The sequence below is a fragment of the Pogoniulus pusillus genome, chromosome 3 (assembly GCF_015220805.1).
Source record: "Pogoniulus pusillus isolate bPogPus1 chromosome 3, bPogPus1.pri, whole genome shotgun sequence".
In the NCBI taxonomy this organism is placed as follows: Eukaryota; Metazoa; Chordata; class Aves; order Piciformes; family Lybiidae; genus Pogoniulus; species Pogoniulus pusillus.
The window spans coordinates 22982101-23004394 of NC_087266.1; the positions used below are offsets into that span (position 1 = coordinate 22982101).

Consider the following 22294-nt stretch of genomic DNA (forward strand, 5'->3'; position numbering starts at 1 on the left):
GAACAGTAAACTTGATCTAAGGATTTACCTCCTGGGTAGATTCTCACAGCAACTATGGTTGAGAGCACTAAGGTTCAGAAAAGCCACCTGAAAGGAGTAAAGTTCTGTTAGAATAAACAACTGGGATCTACTTGGGGCTGCTCTGAGCATGAGCTATGTCTGTGCAAATGGCTGTAGATCCATGCTCATGATTTGACACATATCAGACTTAAAAGCATGAGCTTTCCAGCTCTGTGGATGAAGATGGGTGATCTAAACATGGCAGCCACCAGTATTCCCAAGGTCTTTGGGGAAATATATGGTTCATAAAAACTTCCTACTGAAAGTAGAATCTTCAGATGAACTGCAGCATACATGCAACCAGGCTTTAAGGTGAGTGAAAATCTACCTAACCCATTGCTAATTTGTTCTGGTGTAACACACCCCTTGTTTTTCTCTGGTTTCAATTATTGAAACTCTGGTTTACACATATCAGTGGGAATAAACATGTTTGTGTCAGCTCTCTTTTCTGTTTATGATTACTTACAGAGTGAGAATGAACAAATTTCTTGTCACTTCAAGGCTGCCAAAATCAGACTTCTGGAATCAGGGCAAGGGAAGCTCTCAGCTGGGAGATGACAATGTGTGTGCAGGACTCCCTGTGTTCACTGTTTAAAGTATGCAAGTACTGCTGGACTCATAGGGTTCACATACAAGCTAAAGAGGCAATGCCACGCCTTTTTATTCCTTATGTCAAAGCTCTCTAGTTAGAGAATTAGGAGTCATCAAAGGGTGTCGGCACCTCAGTTAATCTGGGGACCACTTTGCCACAAGGTGGTGGGAGGCAAGGTTTCAGAGGAGATGTAAGATGCAGAAGAATCAGATGAGGACTACATCTACATAGCTCTGGAAACCCCTGGAGTAGAAAATTCTGTGAGTCTGGGAGAAGATTTGGGTGTGGTATCTCATGTGCACACTCTGTTGTGACTGCCCAAGATGATGTATATGGACATCTAGGGAAAGAGTATGAGGTCACCACTGGAATTTTGCCTTGAGTCTGCACAGTGGTATCTGCAGAACCCACTTTTGGGGCTACTGGAGCCATTCCCACCACTCCCGTCTGCCCCCTCCATCATCCATTTCTCACACCAAGTGAGCACTGATGGGACCAGAGGCTTCACCTGAGAACCCACAGCTGTGGAGGAGTTCTTCAGCTAGATTTCAGTGATTGCATGGAAGGAGGGGGAGACAAGCCCTTGGGCTCGGGCTACGGCTGGGCTCAGCCCCCCCCCGCCGTGGCCCAGGGACTGCTGGATATCTCCCACCCCTGTGCCCGGCCAGTATTCCCAGGGCCGGGATGCCCAACGCGGTCTTTTTCCTGCACTGCAGCTCGTAGCCTTGTTAGCACGGCAAAGAGCGCCCTTATCGCCTGCTCACGCAAGCAGAATGAAAGAGAATTAGGTCTAAATTATATGAAATTCATTTGCTTTGCAGGGCGAAATGCTTGCTTTATTTAGAAATGTTCGTTATATAGAGCAGATCGCATTAAGACACCGGGTAATGGTCCTCCCTGGAGATGAATCAATTTGCCGTGTTTTTTATGGCCTCGCGTTTGTTTGACCGTGCCGGCTTCCCGTCGAAAATCCAGGGTGTAAATGCTCCGGAGAGCAGACCTTTGGGTAAAGATCTGGGGGTGCCGGGCTGGGTTCGGGGTACAAGAAGATCAGAGGACACGCATGCCTGGAAGAGATTTCAGAGGAGACATAGCAGGGAATGCTGAGCCGTGGGCGCACTGCCGCTGAGGATGCTGACCCAGTTCAGCACATCCCATCCTGGGTGCAAGCAGGCTGCGAGCCCCAAGAAGGGCACGCTTCTCGCCTGGCATGCCAGGGAGTGGAGAGGGAGGACGCCGGGCAGCGGGGGGGCACCCGAGTCGCAGTGATGTCTATCGGTAATTCCCGCTAATAAAATACTTTTTCACTATCCGCGCTATAATTGGTTTACAACCTTTTTTGTTTATTTATCCATAAGAGCTGCTGTTAAATGGCTTGGGAAAGCAATCGCTTAATGGCTCAATATTGAATCAAAGGCTCAGTGTGCTTTCTAAGAGACGGGAGACCCGCGCGGGTGCAGAGCGGAAACGCATTTTAAGCGTAATGGACTGGGCGGGTTTATGATCTCACGGAACGGGGTGCAGGGGCGAGGTACCAGGAGCCTTTTGCTCCGCCTGCTCCTGGGACGCATGGCCACCGGCAAGCGGAGGCGGACTGGCCTTAGCCATTGCAAGCCTAGGCGAGCCGGGTCGCCCGTACCCCGGCCCACTGCGCTGCTTCTCTGCCGCCCAGGACAGAGCTACCACTACGCTTCCCGACGGCGGCGGCCAGAGTTCCAGTGCCGGAAGAAGGCACCTGGGGAAGAGACGGTGAGAGGAGGAGGGCCGGGCAAGTACGAAGTGTGCCTGCCTCCGAGCCAGCGAGAGCGGCGGACGGGCCGGGCTCAGGGAGGCAGAGAAGCGATCTTTGTTCCTTTCGGTAGCTCTCCGCCTCCTCATAGCCTCGTCACCAAGTCAACCGGCACCAGCTCGGAACAGATTATTTCCGAGGGTCAACACATTGCAGCTCAAGCCGCAGGGAAGGCTCCCAAATTTCTCCCTTGGGCAAACAATCCGCTGCCTATCAGTCGCTCGCCCCAGTGATAGCGTTGTGATCCCCACCGGCCACATCCCTCCAGGCGAAGGTGGAGTGAACAGAAACTCGGTCCTTGCCTCCTGCCAGTACCCCAGCACACAAGTTTCCCCGAGGGAGCGACCCCTCGGCTCACCCTACCCGTTCCCCAGACTTCTGCATCTCTTATGGAGATGCCCTCGCACCTAAAAGTCCCCGGGTGCCAAACCCCTTCAGGAGTCGTGTCCCCTGTGAGGATTTTGCTCTCCAGGACGTACCCGGAGAAGAGGAGACGAGACTGGGAGAATGAGCAGTTCCTGGGCAGTCAGGGCAGGGAGAGAAAAGGTGGGTTTAGGGTCCTTCCCTCCTGGAGCACGTCGAAGCAACCCCTAAACTACCTCCACGGCTCCGCGAGCGACGCGTCGCCGGGCTCCTTACCCCAAAGCAGGGAGTGGCAGGGTCGACGGGGTCCCAAGGCCTGCCCAGCTGAGGAGTAGAGGGTTACGGGACCAGGGCCACCCCGAGTGGCCTCTCATGTGTCGTGCCCCGCCCCGGAGGGCTGCGGGAGGGCTCACGTGGAGGGAGCAGCGCCTATGGGGAGGCAGCGGGAGCCGGGCAGGGGCGGCGGGGCCCGGCGGGGCGGCGAGCTGTCAAAGAGGCATCCCGAGCGGTGGAGCAGCCCTATATGTCCCTAAGCTGCAAGACCCCCGCCCCGGCCCCGCTCGCCATGAACACCGAGGAGCAGTATTACGCTTCGGCACAGCTCTACAAAGAGTCGTGTGCGTTTCAGAGAACCCAGGCGCAGGATTACAACCCCAACCCTCCCGCCTGCCTGTACATAGGAAGGCAGCAGCAGACACCTTACTCTAGCGCCTTAGGGGCTCTCGAGCAAGGCAGTCCGCCAGACATTTCACCTTACGAAGTGCCTCCCATCACAGAGGATGCCGGGGTCTCCCACCTTCATCACCACCACCACCACCCTCATCTTCCTCCTCCCCACCAGGACTCCCTGCCTTTCGCAGACGGGGCAGACACAGGGGCAATAGAGGAGCCCCGAGTGCAGGTGCCTTTCGCCTGGATGAAGTCCACCAAATCACACGCCTGGAAGGGACAGTGGACCGGTAAGCTTCGCCGCTTCCCCCCTGCCACGCTGCTTCTCTTCCTCCCCTGCACTGGTTCTGCATCCACCGCTCAGGTGTAGAGTGAGCTCCTTCCTCCATGCCAACCCCTCAAGACTCACCGGTGTGGGGCTGCTGCCTTTGGGTTGAACTCTGAGATGGAAGTCGGCCCTCTGGTACCGGCTGGCGGGCTGGCAGCTCCCTGCGCTGCCCAAGCCCTAGGCAATTACTAACGAATTCTTTTTCACCAATTAATTAATTGCTGCCAAACAGGGTCGAGGTGAAAACAGCTACCGGGCGCTGCTGTCTCACTGAGCCACGGGACAACTCCAAGAGCGCCGTGGGCTCCACTCCGGGGCCGAAGCCGCGTAGGGCGAGGCTAGGGGGCTCAAAGATACCAGCGAGGCGGAAAGGATCGGGAAGTGGCAGAAAGGAGTGTGGAGTCAGGGCACGGCACGGCTGCTCCGCGTCCCCTCATAGAGGCATAGAGGGGAGATGAGTTCTACCCCTCAAAACCCACAGGCAGCCTCCTTGCCCCTCTTTGCTGCCTCTCTACTCTCTCTGGCGTCTGAGTGGCAAAGACCATCTTTTCTCTCGGCCCCTCTATTCCACCCTTCCGTGCTTCCCTGTGCGTTTTAGCCTTGATTGCACCTTTCCAACTCAAAACCAGGGCAGGGGAAACAATGCACAAACGAAACATAGCTGCCAGCGAGGGGAAGAAACTCTATCTAGGCAGAAAGTTCCGCTGCTCAACAATATTTCTGTCTCTGCCTGCACAATGTTATCGTGTTCTGTGCCTTTGTCACGCCTTTACAGCAAATATTATATTAATGGCTTTGTTCAAATAGACAGTTGAAAAAAGGACTGGAGTATTAAAATCACCGTGGAATAGTTTGGGAATGGGGCAGACAGAGGGGGAAGGAAAGACAGTCAGCGGTCCCCAGTCCCCAAGGAGGTGCATCCACCAGGCAGAGGAGAGGATGGCAGCCCCATGCCACAAAATAGAAAGATTGAGCCGGGGAAGTGAGAAGATAAGGAAAATCGGATTGTCCTGTGGAGGTTTTTTGGTTGGTTGTTTTTGGGTGTTTTGGTTTTGTTTTGTTTTTTTCTTGTTTGGGTTTTTTGGTTTTTTTTTTTTTTTTATTGGTTGGGTCTTCTTGGTGTGTTTATATATATATATATATAAATGCAAGAATATATATGTATGTATTTAAAACAACAACAACAAAAAAAAGTAAGGCCGATCTCTCGAACTAAGATTTCCCCCCCTTCCTCGTTTCCGGTACCCAGGGAATGCAAAACGAAACTTTTCCCTTAAGAGCCGAAAACTCTCCCCTGTTCTTTCCATCTCTCCCGGGAGGTCCAGGCTGCTACTGTGCACACTTGAATGCGGTGCGTGCGAGCGAGCACACACTCGCACCGGGTTGCTGCTGCCACGGGTGCTCGGTGCACGCCCGGGCAGCGAAGGGGGCACAGTGCTGCGCCAGGCACCCGCACAGCGCTCGCAGCCAGACCCTGTGATGTTTTGTAGATATATATTGCAGCTTTAAATGGTATTGTTATTTTGTTTCTTGTAAGTGAACCCCTTGACATTTAGGTGTAGATGGATTCTGAGGGGCTTTTTAATTTTATTGTAATTTATTTTTTTTTCCCCCGTGAAAGGCACCCAGAGAGGTCGCAGTAAAGCCCGGTGGTCCGGCGGTGAGCGTGCCCCGCAGAGCCTCAGGCCGGTAGAGCCGAGTGTATCACCTTCCCGGTAGCACTAGCTTACTTTACCGTGACAGGTCCTTTTTTTTCTTTCAGACCCATACACATTCCTAAGTGAACATATAGATAGGTTTATATTCCCAAACATTTTAATGAATATACACTTATTTTCATGCATATTTTGATATGTATATACACACATAGGTTTGTGTTTACAAACAATTTTGTGTATGTGCATGTATTTTTAAATAGATATAAAGGTATTTTTATGTAGAGATATTCATATTTATCAACATTATAGATAAAAATTATGTGAATAGGAAATGAGAGGCGTAGAACCGCGCAACTCTCCTGAAATGAGTGCTTCATCCCGGTTCTTTGAAGCACCGTTCCTTAGAAATTACGCTGGCATCAGAAGTACACCCAGCTGTCCTCCCGGAACTGGCAACAGCGGCTCTCAGTCTCCGTGCCTAGGCCCGGACTCACTCTCTGCGGCTGTGGGTAGCACCCGCACCCTCTCTCCAAGCAGGACAGCGACGGCCGTGCTGGTAGCGGAGAGCCAGATACTGGCCTTGTTTCCAGGAACAGGAAAACCAAAGTTTCACCGGCGTGGCAAAACGGAAGGGCTGCAGTCCTGCTCCCGGCCCTGCAATGGCCCCAGCGCCCTCCCCGCTGTCACCCGTGGAGGTCCCGGTGGCCTGGAAAGCGCCGAGGCTTCCACGGGCCCAGAGCTGCTGGGTGATATCCCAGGAGAGACCCCCAAACTCCTATTCCCCGAGATCTCCCTCCACCGTTCTGCGATCTACTTAGTCAGGGCGAGCCACCTGCCCCCCAGCCCTGCCCAGCCGCAGCAGCACTCCCGTCACCCCGGGAACCTGCTGCCAGAGCTGGCTGGCCGCCCGTGGGCCCCCCTCCGGAGAGTGGTTGTTTTTTTCCTCCCGGTAGCTTACCGGAGAGGTGACCTATTTTAACAACATTTAAAATTTGTGTTTACTTTGGTTGCTTGTGCGTGTGACATGCACATGCAAGTGTCAGTGATTTGCTTGGTTTTTTTTTTTTTTTCTGCCTAAAAATCGGTTTGTGTTGTTTTTTCTTTTTTTTTGGGGGGGGGGGGGGGGGGGGGGGGGGATATGTGGGATATTTGCTGTTTCTTTTTTTTCTTTTTTTTTCTTTTTTTTTTTTTTTAACTATTAATCAAATCTGAGAAATTGACAAGCCCTGGTGGCACCTGAGGGGATGGCCCTCCCTTGAGAACCTCGACCAAGTTATTATATATTTTTTTAATGATTATAACATGAAACAGCAGCCGTCCTGACAGCCGCCGTCCTGACAGCCTAGTTGGACCCGACCTGGGGTGCTCCTCGGGGCCACCCTCTCATCCTACTTGCCTTCACTGGTGTGTCCTCCGCGCCACGCCGGAGTGCGGGGCCGTGTTCCCCCTACCCGACGGGGCGGCCGGAAGGGCTGGAACTGAATCTCCTTTCTCTCCAGGTGGGTCCTACGTGGTGGAGCCGGAGGAGAACAAGCGGACGAGGACAGCATACACCAGGGCGCAGTTGCTGGAGTTGGAGAAGGAGTTTCTCTTTAACAAGTACATCTCCAGGCCGCGGCGGGTAGAGCTGGCTGTGATGTTGAACTTAACAGAAAGACACATTAAGATCTGGTTTCAGAACCGGCGGATGAAGTGGAAGAAGGAAGAAGACAAAAAGCGAGGGGCAGGCAACAGCAATGACCCCGAGCAAGACTGTGTGGTGTCCTCCGGGGAGCTCCCGGGTAAGGAGGATCTCCAGTCGTGCTCCCCCGAGAACCTGCCCTCGGGGGCCTCCAGGGACCTGCTCCCCCCTAGTCTCGTCCTCAGAAGGCAACAGGACTCTCGGTAAGTCGCAGAGAGTCCCAAGCGCCGGGACAAGGAAGAGGATGAGACCAGGAAGAGACTCGAGAGACATGCACCGGCTTCCCACCGCCTTACCGTGCCATGGCTACCCTTGTCCGCCTTCCCCTGAGGAATTCAGCGCCTCCACTCGGAAACCCCCACGGTGAAAAAAAATAAATGGAAATGTTCAGGTGTAACAAAGAGAGGCTCGCTAGGGCCAGGGAACGGGATGAGGCCGCAGCGAGCCGCCGGGACGGCAGTGAGTTGGGCCCTGCTCTCCCTGGGCACCTTGTGCAGCAGCAGGCCCTACGAGGCAGCTTCCCCCGGGGAAGGCGGGTCTTGGGTGGTCATCGACAGTGTGTACAGCCCCGGGTGCACGGAGCAATCTGGAAACCGGAGGGGAAGCGAGCGCAAACCGTCTCTCCGAGGATGCCTGCCCGGTCGGGGCGCGGGTCTCGCCGTGCCTGGTGTTGCCCAAGGGCGGACGCAGAGCTAAGCTTTCCAGACCTTTGCGGGACTGGCACCCCGCCGTCCCCGTCCCTTCCAGAGGGCCCCCCCAGGACTATTACGAGCTTCTTTGGGAAACTGGAACCTGTTTTGGTTTGTTTTGCCTTTGGGAAGAAAACCAACCAACAACAATAAAAACCCAACCCCCAAAAATAAAGCGGAAAAAAAAAAAAAGGCCCGAGCGGGCTGCGGGCAGGATTTTTCTGCCGCTATGAGCATCTCCCGATGACTGGCCGGCGCAGCCAGACCCTTCTGCGGGCTCCTACAGACGTTATGCTGCGGCCGCGGCTCCTTCTCGTCGCGGCTCCCCGGCGGGGGCTCGGCGGCGTACAAGGCTGCGCTCCTCTCCCCAGGGAGTGCAAGCCCAGAGATACGGTAGAAAATTCGAGGCTGATCTCTGGGCAGCGAGCAGAGGCAGACTGGGATGCAACACGAGAGCGGGACGTCTGTGGGGTACGGCTTGTCCCAGAGACACTTTCCTCTGTGGAAAAACTCTTGCCTCCCTTCCATCTCTCCTGAAAGTTCAGATTTGACCTGGGAGAGAATAAGCCTCCCTTCAGCACCACCTCCGGACCAGTCGTGCCTCTCTGTGTGTTTTTTCTTAGCAGATCTGGCTTCACACTTCAGCAGAGGTTGGGGTCGGCTGCCTCCCAGTGCGCTGCAAGGCACTAGTGCCTTTTTGTTGATGTTATTTTTTGGCCTTTCAAGACCTGGTGAATGCCTGCTTCACGACCTGGAGCGAGAGTCAGACCAGGTGCAGAGTTAGCCATCCAGGGCTCCGCTGCTCCTGACCCAGCCTGACTTAGCTTCATTCGCTCCTAGTGTGTTACCAGAAACGTCTTGTCTCGACAGCGGCGGGAACAGGCGTTGTGTTCTAGTGACCGTCGGAAATTCAGCTAAGTGGGGAAATGTAAAAAATAAACCCCAAAATAGAAATGGAGAAGAACGACTGGAAAGAATCAGGAGCTGGTCAGGTTTGCTGTGGATCAGACAAATCTGCTTCCTCTTGTCCACAGGGAGATTCCAGACCTGATCCTGAAAGTAGCAACCCCTCGAGCACCCCTTGAGGACAGCCACAGTCCTTCCCGCACCGTGGGTCTGGGAATGTCATGGGAGGGAGATGAGGAGGAGAGCCTGTCCTACTCTGACCTGAGGATGTTCCCAGTCTCTGGGTTGAAAGCAAGAAGTAGTTTGCCTCAACTCTTTGGGCTTTTTCATCTTGCAGGAGATTTAATAATAAGGTGAAGACTTGAGCTGAAGGTGTCATTATCCTATATTGCTTTTCTTTCCTTTGAGGGCATTAAGAGACATTTCTGCTCATTTTTCATGCAAGTTGCCTGAGAAACTTATCATCACAGTCTGTGTATCCTTATTCATTAAAATGCAGCCAACGACTGAGAACTTTACTAGTAATTAAATAAGCAAAATTCAAATATAGCTGTTATGCTTGAGAAACAAAACATCATATTAATTAAACTAACATTTCTCACCCTTTGAGGGCTAGGACACACACACACATTTTTAAATCTTAGCATTTCTCATCACTATTTACTAGCATCAACATGCTGGTAACGTGCAGGGAGATGATTTCCATGTACCTTCTACACTGTCTAACATTGAAATGATAACTTATGAGCCACTATAAAAGTAGATGTAGCTATGGAAATGGTGTGTATCACACTAAATATCACAATTTAGTACAGTCCATTGACCCAGAGAAGCAGCATATGTGGTGGATGAAATTGTGTTTGTCCTTTCTCAAGTCTAATGCATTCCAGTTTCGTGTTCCCTGTTCATTGGTGTAAAAATGGAGAATCTGCAGAATTTATATATGAGTTGTTAGAACAAGGTGCCAGGGTATTTTTAGGAGTGCAAGGAGAATCAGACCTGCATGGCTTATTCTTAATGAATAAATTTTTTTTTTCTTCAAAGAATTGACATAGTTTATAGAAAGAGAAAGAAAGAAAGAAAGAAAGAAAGAAAGAAAGAAAGAAAGAAAGAAAGAAAGAAAGAAAGAAAGAAAGAAAGAAAGAAAGAAAGAAAGAAAGAAAGAAAGAAAGAAAGAAAGAAAGAAAGAAAGAAAGAAAGAAAGAAAGAAAGAAAGAAAGAAAGAAAGAAAGAAAGAAAGAAAGGAAGGAAAGGAGAGGAAAGGAGAGGAAAGGAAAGGAGAGGAAAGGAAAGGAAAGGAAAGGAAAGGAAAGGAAAGGAAAGGAAAGGAAAGGAAAGGAAAGGAAAGGAAAGGAAAGGAAAGGAAAGGAAAGGAAAGGAAAGGAAAGGAAAGGAAAGGAAAGGAAAGGAAAGGAAAGGAAAGGAAAGGAAAGGAAAGGAAAGGAAAGGAAAGGAAAGGAAAGGAAAGGAAAGGAAAGGAAAGGAAAGGAAAGGAAAGGAAAGGAAAGGAAAGGAAAGGAAAGGAAAGGAAAGGAAAGGAAAGGAAAGGAAAGGAAAGGAAAGGAAAGGAAAGGAAAGGAAAGGAAAGGAAAGGAAAGGAAAGGAAAGGAAAGGAAAGGAAAGGAAAGGAAGAAAGGAAGAAAGGAAGAAAGGAAGAAAGGAAGGAAGAAAGGAAGAAAGGAAGAAAGGAAGAAAGGAAGAAAGGAAGAAAGGAAGAAAGGAAGAAAGGAAGAAAGGAAGAAAGGAAGAAAGGAAGAAAGGAAGAAAGGAAGAAAGGAAGAAAGGAAGAAAGGAAGAAAGGAAGAAAGGAAGAAAGGAAGAAAGGAAGAAAGGAAGAAAGGAAGAAAGGAAGAAAGGAAGAAAGAAAGAAAGAAAGAAAGAAAGAAAGAAAGAAAGAAAGAAAGAAAGAAAGAAAGAAAGAAAGAAAGAAAGAAAGAAAGAAAGAAAGAAAGAAAGAAAGAAAGAAAGAAAGAAAGAAAGAAAGAAAGAAAGAAAGAAAGAAAGAAAGAAAGAAAGAAAGAGAGAAAGAGAGAAAGAAAGAAAGAAAGAGAGAAAGAAAGGGAGAAAGAAAGAGAGAAAGAGAGAAAGAGAGAAAGAGAGAAAGAGAGAAAGAGAGAAAGAGAGAAAGAGAGAAAGAGAGAAAGAAAGAAAGAAAGAGAATTTTTACAATTGCATCCATGGAAAAAAATAGCATTAACTGAATGAAGGCAGCTCTGGGATCCTTGTGAAGGTAATGGCTCACTGTAACCTTCACCTGTCAGAGTAGCCAGACCTGCACAATGCTGGGGAAAAAAAGAGGCTGACATGAAGGGTTATAAGGCAGATAGAGTTCTCAAGCCATGTTATCTCACCAAAACTAGCTGTCCAGACATATCCATTTCTCCTAGGAGACAACCTCCCTTACGAAATAGTTGATAACTTACACAATTAAATAGTCCATAATTTACACCTGTGGCAGGGGGTGTTGGAACTAGATGACACTTAAGGTCCCTTCCAACTCAAACTATTCTGTCAATATGTGAACCTTTAACTTTGGGAGAGGGTTTCCACAGACACTGTAAAAAAAAAAAGGCTGTAAAAATTAGACAACAGATTAAAAGTGTGACATGTCTCTTTATTTCTTACCCAGGCAATACTCAAGTCCTTTAGGTCTTGGAAGAGATACGTCCCCAAGAATCATGTATTTTCAGTGTTACTTATTTAAAGAAAACACAAGCAAGATTCAGATATTGACTGCTGTTACATGAAGGACCACGAGGAGGAAACGCTTAATGTCCTCTTCTTCCCACAAGCAGGGCTGACCATCTAGGGAGAATGGTACGCAGCTAGCAAACCCTGACCAGGAGCTGGGAATTGTTGTCACACAGCTGTCACAGCATTCTTGTTGATTTGCTGCCATCTAAGAAGCTGCATCCAAGTAGCTCCTGGTGGGGCCACTCTATCACTATGCTTTGGCTGAGGCTAGGGAAGGGAATCAGGAGCTCATGTACCCCTGTGCTAACTCCTTTTGCTTCCCACATACAGAACCATGTTCCAGGATTGTGCAATGATGGCAATATGAAAGGTAGGATTGGGAGACTGTGCTTGTCTCATCTGTTACAGAACCATACATATGCCTGAAAATCCCCCCATGTAGGAATAATTATGCCCATATATCAATTCTGAAAACAGGGATTTAACCTAAGGTGCAAAAGTTTTTCCAGTCTGACACTGAAGCCTATCACTTCCCACACTGTTGTTGCTGCTGCTGCTGCCAAGACCATGGCTGGGGACAGGTGTTGCATGCTTAGGGAAGAATCATTGCTCAGGAAGACTTTGATACTTTGAAGTGCAACTAGGAATGGAATGCCAGCCTACCACCACCACCAAAGCATGGTCTTGAGCTAGACAATGCACCTTACAATTTAGCATCCACGTAGAGTCTCCACATGGAGCTGACTGGGATTTAAGGATTGTGGTTCAAAGCTTGCTTTGGAAGTAGAAAGAAAAGATGTTGGGCTCCTTTCACTCCTGATGGCTTTTAGGATTGTTCATATGAGAGTGTTTCACAGAAGCTTAGGCAGCTCATATACACATCCACGCACAGACATGGCTTGCAATAAAATATAACACAGAAAGGAAGTTTCCTTCCTACTTGCTTCTGCCCCAGAAATGGATAGGAATGACCAGGTCTTGAAGGATAATTTTATAGCAGTCAGGAACATGTCTGGTTTAGCATTTAGGAAGGACAAAGAAACCTGGAAAGAGTGCTGTGTCCGTGCTAGTAGTGAACACTGACTACTTTCATTTATTCACTACTACTATTCATTTACCCGCATTGCCCCTCTTCCACTGGCTTCCAGCACCCTTTACAACATCTTTTTGTGTACCTTGTCAGCTCTGATATCCCCAGCAGTTCTTTAGCTGAAAGCACAAAGAATAGTGGAGCAAAGGGGAAAGTGCATGGAGTGAAGGATTTTCCCGGTTTCTGCCTTCTCTTTTCCAACTACTTGCCGTGCAGGCATGCAAGTCCTCTGTTCCCCAGTGCTTCTGGGATAAAAACATATACAGGGGCAAACAAAACACAGAGAAAATGACCTCTCTCTCTCCCCGCTGCATACTTCAGTGATGAGCCAGGCTGGTCAGCCTTCTTTGCAGAGCAGAAAACTTAAACAAGAGGTTCCTCCACTGTTAGGCCTCACGCACTTGCTTCCTTGCATCAGTGACTGTTTCAGAGAACATTTCCTTCCAGCAGCAGCACCACTGGAAGAAGAGGCTGCAATTGCACTGTCTTTTACTGAGGTGCATTTAGGAGGGACCCCATGTTCACAGGAGCCCTGATGCTGGCTCCACATTAGAATCCACTGAGTACAAGAGGCAGGTGCCTTGGCAAGCAGGCATGATCTTCATGGGTGCTTCAAAAATACATTGGCTGGGAAGAAATTTGAGTGATGAGTGTGAGCTGGACCACCAAGCCAAGAACAGAGGCATCCTAAGCAGGTGTGGAGCATCCCGCTTTGAAAACACTGATAAAAAGGGAGTTAATGGTCTTTGTTTCATGACAGAGCTGATATGAGTACAGTGAGTGCTAGCTGCCAGTGACCGATTCATGTCTTCCTTGCTCATCGACACAGACCCAGGGAGAGAAAAGTATCTGCTCAAAGAAGCCTAGGAACAATGTGCTTGAGATTCAAGAGTAAAACTTATTTGTCAGGCATGGAAAGCAGAAGGTGTGAGGGCTTGTGTCAACACTTGCGGGGTTAGACTTGATAGTGGGTAGTGGAAAAGAGTTGTCTCCATGAATGACTGGTAGCATGCCAGTATTTCATTTGAGCAGAGGCAGTGTGTACTATTATATGTATAACTAAGCCTGGTTTGGACATTGCCAGCAAATCTCAAAGCACTGAGCAGGGAGAGGTTAGTAACTTCACTGGTGTGAGAAGCCAAAACTAGGAAAGTTTTCTCCTTTTGAGTGATCAGAAGGCAATCATAGCCTATGCCAGAAGACCAAGATTTCTCAAGACCAAGATGAAGCTAAGGGAGGAATACTGGGTCCTGGCTGTGTGGAGACCTGTGTTTGAACACCACTTCCCTGAGCCCAAACCTTTCTCCAGAGAAAAGCAAACAAACCTGCTGGGAGCCTTACCTGGGTGCGGCAGAGAGGGCATAGGGCTCCAGAGTCATGTTTTGAGTGCAGCCCCTACTAGGAAGGAGTCTGAATATCTCTGAAGCAAGTGATAGTGAAGCGGTCCCCTTGCATCCTGTCTTTTAACTACAGTGCAGCATGACAACTCATCTCCTTCTGATTCAAAATATGTGTCTCTCACACCCTGCCAATCTCCCAGCAGTAAGATCTCTGTCATCTGGAACACTCTCTCTCCTTCTCCACTGCTAACCCCTTGTTGGTGAGTCAGTATTTGGCTAAGGGTGAGACTGTGTGAGGTGACATTTCTCAAGATAAGCTAGCAGAATAGCAAGGCTTGTTTTTCAGTCTGCTCTGTAGGATGGGTTTTTATGCCAAGAATCAAAATGACTGAAAAGGGGAATGAGAGGGAAACATCTCTACATTGGAGCCATCAAATCCTTTACCTTGGAATTAATGTGGTAAAACTAGTTGTTAAAATCACAGCTGGCTCTCGGAGTTGTGACTGGAAACTTGTTTAAAGCTTCACCCTCTGCTGCCACATCATCAAAATTTGGTCTTACTTATCTCACAGTGCTTAGTGACTTTCACGTCAAACAGAAAGAAGTATGTCTGATGGCAGGTGTGCAAGACAGCATTTTGATCTGTGTGTGAGACATGAACATGGACATGGAGACAAAGGGAGAGAAAAAGATCATAATGCATAACACCACAAGACCCTCACACGGGAATGAAGGAGATTCCTTAGGAACATTTGGGGGGGAAAAAAAGTGAAACAGAAGCCATTGAGGTATCTACTCTATCCTTCTGCCCAAAGCAGGGTCCATTCAGACATGCTGCACTTCCTTCTCCACTAAGGCCTACGAAGCTGCAGATTTTCTTCCTCTGTTCCAATGCATTGTCATTGCTACAACTAGGTCTACAACAGAAGTGGAGGAACAGTACTCCAGGCAGTGAGGGAAGGCAACACTGTGAACGAGTGTACAAGTAGAAAGTTGATCTGGCACTGAAAGCAGGGGAGATCGGAAGAGAGGCAAGTGGAGTCTGAAATGGCTTGGTTTGTTGTGGGGGCAAGCCAGAGAGAGGCATTAGCTGAGAAAGGTGAAGAAAAAGGTAACTGATGTGGTGCCAAGACCTCAGCAGCTACAGGATTATGATGCCAATGAGCTCATTAGCTGGGAATGTGGTTCTGCTTCCTAGGGAACAAGCCGTGATACAGAAACCAGGTGCTTCATGTGTTTTCCTTAGCCGTTAGTTGCAGCTTGCACCTTTCCTGTGGAAGTTTAATTCCTCCTTGTGATGTGTTGGGGTTTACTTACCCATCTCCACATTCCTCCTGGTCCATACACTAAGAAAGTGTTAGGATTCCAGCAGAGATTTCAATTTCTTGCTATTTCTCTGCACTAATGTTTATTGTTAGACATAAGTTTTGTTTCAACTGTGTCTGGTCATTACACATCAGCTCCACAGAGTCCAACTTGCCCCAGGCTTTATAAAAAGCTATTTTTGGCAAAACATCTCATAGAGCTGCCTCACAGTTCCTTGTAAAGTTCATCCCAGTTGGTTCAGATGCAGACACTGGACACTGTCAAGGAAACTGCAGACATGTAGGACATACAAATCCATTTGGGGTGACAGATTTATGTCCTGTCCAGAAAAGCCTCTTTTGCTCCCATACCTGCTTTTATCCTGTCCTCTCAACTTGGTCTTCTGCATGCTTATGTGGTTCCAGCCTGGCTCTATGACTGGCTATGGAGCCTGAGTGGGAGATAGAGAAGGATGTAGCAGCAGCTAAAAGTCAGCCAGGCACAGAGGAGGAGCTAGGGCTGGGAGTGAGAAGGGTTGTAGAGGAGTAGAGTCATAGTTTGCTTTTAAGTCTTTCCTGTCCTGAAGGCCTACATGAAATGAAGCATGGGGCAGAGAACAATTATGCAGATGGAGAACTGTCAGGCAACGGCAGTGCTGAGGAGCACCAATGAATGGGAAGGAGGCAGAAAGTCATCAACATCCTAGTCTGAAGGTGCAGTAGCATGTCACATTAATCCAAAGTGCTGGTCCTTGCTCTCTGCCTGCTGTTTTGTAGCAAACATGAAGCTTCTGGATAAGACAGCTCAACTCATTGATCCAGTAAAATACCCACTGCCCTGCAAAAAGTGCCATCTCTTCCATTTTTGGAGACAATTCACCTCACACCTGTATCTACACTAGCTTTGACACAAAGCTCCTGCAGGATGGGGAGCCAGGAAGAGTCAGGCAGGAAGGTAAAGAACCATCCATAGGGCCATGGATGTAGCACAGACACTGAAAGAGTGGGGAGAGGGAGGAAAACCTATGAAGGTGATTTTATCTGACAACTCTCTGCTTCTCCAATCCCTCCTAACTTCTCTGCTGGATGTCAGCCACACTTCTGACCCAGAGAGACTTCTGCTTAGGCACAAACTCATAAAAGAGAATCAGACATCATTGAAATAAAGAGGATGTGGATGCAAAGATGAAAGAGAGCTGTCCTTTGCCCGTTGTGGGAGCACTGCAAGAAGAAGAAGAAATGTGAATGAAGCAAATGCCTTGGGAGCCATCCTTACAGTGAGAAAAGCCAGAAAAAAATTGCCTGGAGAGGCTGTAAGAGTCCCCCTGCTAGGCAGCTTGAGGAGTAGGTTAGGCATAACGCTAACAGCAATGGCATGACTACAATCAGCATGATCAAGGAAAAGAAGACTGGATGAGGTGAGCCTTTGAAGATGCTCCAGCTCTGTTTTTGAGAAATGTCCTTGTCATTACTATCCCACACCAGTACTGTCCTGTTTGAAATGTGTGTAATATACTCATTTTCTTAGGGTATGTACCAGTTTGATGCTCTTCCCACTGCCAGCCTCCTGCCTTGTCCTGCTGAAGAACTCTGCAGCATTGCTTAAGTTCCCTTTTGAGGCCAAACGTGTGTTAGCTGTTGGCCATCTTTATTTTCTTGCTGTCACTCCAGGAGATACCCTACTTTGCCATTAATCTCACAATCTTACGCCATCTCTTAGGCAGTCCCTGATCCATCTCATTAAGCTCTCTGGAGCCATAATTTAGCCAGTGTAGAGAAGGAACCTGAACAAAATGGGACTAAGGGAAATCTGTGGAAAGAAAGACTTCAGGCAGGCAGAGACCATTTCAAATGAGGGCATGGAAGAGGCATAAAGCCAAGAGCCGGCAAAGGAGATCTAGGCCAAAGCTAACTGCAGCCAATGGGACTGGTTTGGCCTTTGGACCAGACTTCTGGGGAGCAGCTGTGAAGGAGGATATCAGGAGTTAATATGTGTAGAGATCTAAGGACAGAAATATGAGGAGGAAGGATTTGTTCAGCCATTCAACCACGGTTTATGTAGGACATACAATGGCTTCCTTAAGTGCCATCAGGGCTCTCCAGATGGTCCCATAGACATTTTCAGGTTCTCCTCCATGGTCCCCACCCGGGTCCAGGTTCGGCACCTCCCGTGGCGAAGGTGCCACCTGCTGGCTGCTCTGCCACCGTGCATCCCCCGGCGGAGTGGGACTGGGCCAGATGGGGGCGGACTGCGCTGTCCGGCAACCAGCGATCCTAGATTAACTTAACTTTCTCTCCTCTCCTCTCCTCTCCTCTCCTCTCCTCTCCTCTCCTCTCCTCTCCTCTCCTCTCCTCTCCTCTCCTCTCCTCTCCTCTCCTCTCCTCTCCTCTCCTCTCCTCTCCTCTCCTCTCCTCTCCTCTCCTCTCCTCTCCTCTCCTCTCCTCTCCTCTCCTCTCCTCTCCTCTCCTCTCCTCTCCTCTCCTCTCCTCTCCTCTCCTCTCCTCTCCTCTCCTCTCCTCTCCTCTCCTCTCCTCTCCTCTCCTCTCCTCTCCTCTCCTCTCCTCTCCTCTCCTCTCCTCTCCTCTCCTCTCCTCTCCTCTCCTCTCCTCTCCTCTCCTCTCCTCTCCTCTCCTCTCCTCTCCTCTCCTCTCCTCTCCTCTCCTCTCCTCTCCCATTCCATCCCCTCCCTGCACAGAGAAGGTCCTCGAGGATGATCAGAGGGCTGCAGCACCTCTTCTGTGAGACTGAGAGAGTTGGGGCTGTTCAGTCCGGAGAGGAGAACGCTCCAAGGTGACCTTATTGTGGCCTTTCACTATCTTAAGGGAGACACACACAAGAATCCCTGAAGGTGTTTAAGACCAGGCTGGATGAGGCTCTAGGCAGCCTGATCTAGTGTGTGATGTGAAAGGGGTTGGGAAGTAGATGATCCTTGTGGTCTCTTCCAGCCCTGACTGATTCTATGATTCTGTGGATGCAGAGTGGAATTGTACTCGATGCTGCTGCATCAGGAAATTTCCATGGCAGTGAAAGGATACCACTATACTGAGCCTCACTTTGCAAGGCAAATACTCTGCTCCTGGGTTTCAATGCCATAGAACGCCAGAGCAGTGAGTGGCTGGGAGTCAGTCTGAGAGAACTCAAACCAGCACTGGCTTGAATTTGAGGAGCACAGCTGTAGGGATCTGAGCACATGCTGACATGGGAGAAAGCAGTCTCACGTCTTCTGTAAAATGACGTATGTAAGCTGTGATGTTTGCAAAGGGAAAATATACTGAGCAAGATTAATTATCTAGGCTCTTTGTTGGAACATTTTAAATCAGGTAAAACCCCACTGCTGTTTCCTTCAGCATGAATCATCACTTAGTGTTGACGTGCTCCTAGCAGTTCACACCAGCCCTTGCTTTTTCCTGGGTTGTTGGAAGGACCCGTGGGCTGAGCAGCCTGAGTGGCTGGGGAATGAGAAGCGTGGTGGCACACTGTAAGGGACCTGGTTGGAAAGGAGCAGTGGCTGCTGGGCTGTCACTCTCTCCTGTCTTTTTAAGTATTTTTTTTTTCTGTGGGCTCTGCAAGCTGCCTCAATGCAGCTACTCATGTCCTTCTCAGCAGGACCTCTCTTTGCTCTGGACCTCAGAGCAAATCACAGACTGTTCTGGGCTTCCCACCAACCACAGGAACATCATGGGGCACAGACAACTGCCAGGATAGAGTGAGAAGAACTGCTGCCTGCATTACCTGGGCCCAGGTTCACTCTCAGCAGGTACTGCTGAGAGAAGGAGAGTTGGGCATACCCCTGCTGCCAGGGGCATTTGGCACTGCAGCCTCATCTTTTTCCTTTCCTGTGGCAGAATTGGCCTCACTCCTTCTCACTGATACAGGGAGATTACTTTTTGCCTTTTTTTTTTTCATTCTGTACTTGGATTTTCCTGTCATATGCAGGAAGACAGCACCAGGATGTGATGGCAGCTCCCAGTCTGTTAGGGATATAAGATCACTTTTTAGCGGCCAATAGAGGAAGGAGGTGGCTTTTAGGGAGGTAGTTGACTCACCAACCCTGGATGAGTTTAAAGGTCTTTTGGATGTGGTGTTTGGGGATATGGTTTGGGAGTGAACCTTGCAGAGCAGGGTTATAGGTTGAACTTGGTGATTCCAAGGGTCTTTTCCAACCTGAAAGTTTCTGTGATTCTGTGATTTAGTTGGCCATGGTAGAATATCTGGGGAGGGATATGCTTGAAAGTAGGCTGAATCTTGTCATCCCCTAGACCATGATGGACTTTGCTGGGACTGTTGAGTCTTTACCATATCAGTCCTGGCTGCCCCTGCTTGGGCAGCTGCTTTTGATGGACTGATGTCAAGACTATTTTCCTGCCCTGCATCAGGAGTATGTGCCCACAGGCAAAGAGATAATGCAGGACATGTTTTACCAGCAGGAACTGTCATCAGAGGCCAAGCCTCCTAGAGTGGAAAACACCTTTGGAGCCATGATGGAAGCTTGATGAGGAATGACTGAGAATGTAAGAAAGGTCCAAAACATTGTTCAGGCTTTGGAAGAGCAGGCTGTTGTTACTGGGAACGGAAAAAGAATCATGTTTCTAGTCTGAAATCCTGGAGGAAGAAATGCACCCCTGATAAGAGAAAGTTGCTTTTCTTCTGAGTCACTGCATTCCTGGGAGTCATTGTGCAAGATGTTTTTAAAGACCTCTTTTCAGTCCCTGTGACTACCTCTGTATCTAGAGATACCTATAAGCATATTGATGAGGATTAAGGAAAATCTAAAAAGTGAATACTATTGCCAGTGTAAAAAATATGCTGCACTTATTATAGATGAAAAATAAGTGGCTTGGTTTTTTTAAAAGTTATTGCAATTTGTGATTCATAAAGCAGCATTTTTTTTTTTTATTTTAAACTAAAATAAAAGTTCTTTGGTATCGATAGGAGGTGACTTTCACTGAGACCTAATGCAAATTCCTTCTAACGTTCTTAAATTTTGCAAATAAACAACCCAAATTCTGCAGATTAGGTGAGGTCTGGAATTTCCCTGAAATGTAGTTGAAAGCTTGAGCTATCTTTAAGGAACACTCAGTGGCTAACTGTTACACAGGGACTTTCTGCAGCAAGGAGAATCCCTTTTCAAAGAATGCTGGAGATGAGGCAGCTTTTCTCTCACAAAGGTCCTTGGCTCTATGCAAATTGTTTGAAGGAAGGGTTGTGACTGTGGAAGGGAACAAGGCTTGTCAGGGCAACAGGATCTGGCTCAAAAACAAAGCTACAAGAGCTAGCAAAAGCTGCCAAAAATACCTGGCTGAGTAAGAAAACATGAACGCTGAGAGTAGGAAAAGTCCACGTGCTGGTTTTGGCTTGCTCTCTTCTTTTGTCAGAGCACTGTAAGAAGTGCTTTCTTTCCAACCCTGCTTGTGACAGCTGGGTGCAGGTGTGCCTGAGGGCAGATAACGAGTCCAGGTTTATTTAGCATCTGTCTCATTGTCTTTAGTCCAGATCAAGTGCTAGGGATCAGTAGGTTGGAGATAAGCAGTTAGAATTTTAAATTGAAAGAAAGTAGATTTAGACTAGCTATAAAGAAGATGTTTTTTTACAATGAGGGTGAGTTAACACTGGAGCAGGTTGCCCAGAAAGGTGGTAGATCCCTGGAAACATTCCAGTTCAGGCTGAATGGGGATCTGAGCAACCTGATCCAGTTTAAAATGTCCATGCTCACCACAGGGGGTTTGGACTAGATGATGACCTTTAAAGGTCCCTTTCAACACAAACTGTCTTGTGATTCAGTGAAGCACACAAACCATCTTGTGATTCTGTGCTGAAGGAGCTGGTGGAGGTCATCTTTGGTAAGTCACAGCAGACAAGAGAGGTGCCTGGGGACTGGAGGAAAGCAAACATCACTCTAATCTTGAAAAAGGGTAAGGAGGAGGAGCCAGGTAACTATAGACCAGCCAGCCTCACCTCCATCACTGGAAAGGTAATGCAACAACTTATCCTTGGTGCTGTCCTTAGGCATATTAAGGACAAGAGGGTGGTTAGGAGCAGTCAACATGATTTTACCAAAAGGAAGACATTTTTTAACAACCTGATAGCCTTTTATGAGGATATAACCAGGTGGATAGATGAGAGCAGTGGGTGTGGTTTACCTAAAACCTTTGACACCATCTCCCACAACATTCTCACAACTAAACTGAGGCACTGTGGTCTGGATGATCAGGTAGTGAGGTGGATTTGGAACTGTTTGAAGGAAAGAAGTCAGAGAGTTTTGGTCAATGGGAAGATGTCTAGTTGGAGGCCTGTATCTAGTGGAGTCCCTCAGGGGTTGGTACTGGGATGAGTACTATTCAGTATATTCATCATTGACCTGGATGAAGGCACAGAGTGCACTGTCAGCAAGTTTGCTGATGACACAAAGCTGGGTGGAGTGGCTGCCACACTGGAGAGTTGTGCTGCCGTTCAGCGAGACTGAGACAGGCTGGAGAGCTGGGCAGGGAAACACTTAATGAAATTCAACAAGGGCAAGTGCAGAGTCTTGCATCTGGGAAAGAACAACCCCATGTACCAGCATAGGTTGGGGACTGACCTGTTGGAGAGCAGTGAAAGGGAAAAGGACCTGGGGGTCCTAATGGATGGAAGGTTGACCATGAGCCAGCAGTGTGCTCTTGTGGCCAAGAAGACAAATGCCATTCTGGGGTGCATTAGAAGGGCTGTGGTTAGTAAGTTGAGACAGGTTCTTCTCCCTCTCTACTGGAGGTCTCTTCCAACCTGGTTGATTCTATGATTCTATGGTTCTACCCTGATGAGGCCACATCTGGAATATTGCATCCAGTTCTGGGCCACTCAGTTCAAGAAGAACAGGGACTTGCTTGAAGGAGTCCATCACAGAGCCACAGAGATGATCAAGGGAGTGGAACATCTTCCTTACAAGGAGAGACTGAGAGAGCTGGGGCTTTTTAGCTCAGAGAGGAGGAGACTGAGAGGTGACCTCATTCATATTTATAAATACATAAAGGATGGGTGCCAAGAGGATGGAGCCAGTCTCCTCTCAGTGATGCCCAGTGACAGGACAAGGGCCAATGGGTGAAAGCTGAGAAATAGGAAGTTCCATGGAAGCAGGAGGAAATTTTTTTTTCACT

General features: G+C 48.5%; 1 protein-coding gene across 1 annotated transcript; it reads left to right on the forward strand.

Moving 5' to 3' along the window:
* The first annotated feature begins 3369 nt into the window (after positions 1 to 3369).
* PDX1 (pancreatic and duodenal homeobox 1) lies at positions 3370 to 7347 on the forward strand. The gene is made up of 2 exons (XM_064140917.1): positions 3370 to 3763; positions 6959 to 7347. The coding sequence occupies exons 1-2, from the start codon at positions 3370 to 3372 to the stop codon at positions 7345 to 7347; spliced, it is 783 nt and encodes a 260-aa protein (XP_063996987.1).
* The last annotated feature ends 14947 nt before the right edge of the window (positions 7348 to 22294 follow it).

What these genes read in the sequence shown, in the direction of transcription:
- PDX1 (XM_064140917.1), top strand. Translation starts at nt 3,370, where the DNA reads ATGAACACCGAGGAGCAGTATTACGCTTCGGCACAGCTCTACAAAGAG. An exon ending in CTGGAAGGGACAGTGGACCG is followed by an intron (nt 3,764 to 6,958) that starts GTAAGCTTCGCC and finishes CTTTCTCTCCAG; the next exon opens with GTGGGTCCTACGTGGTGGAG.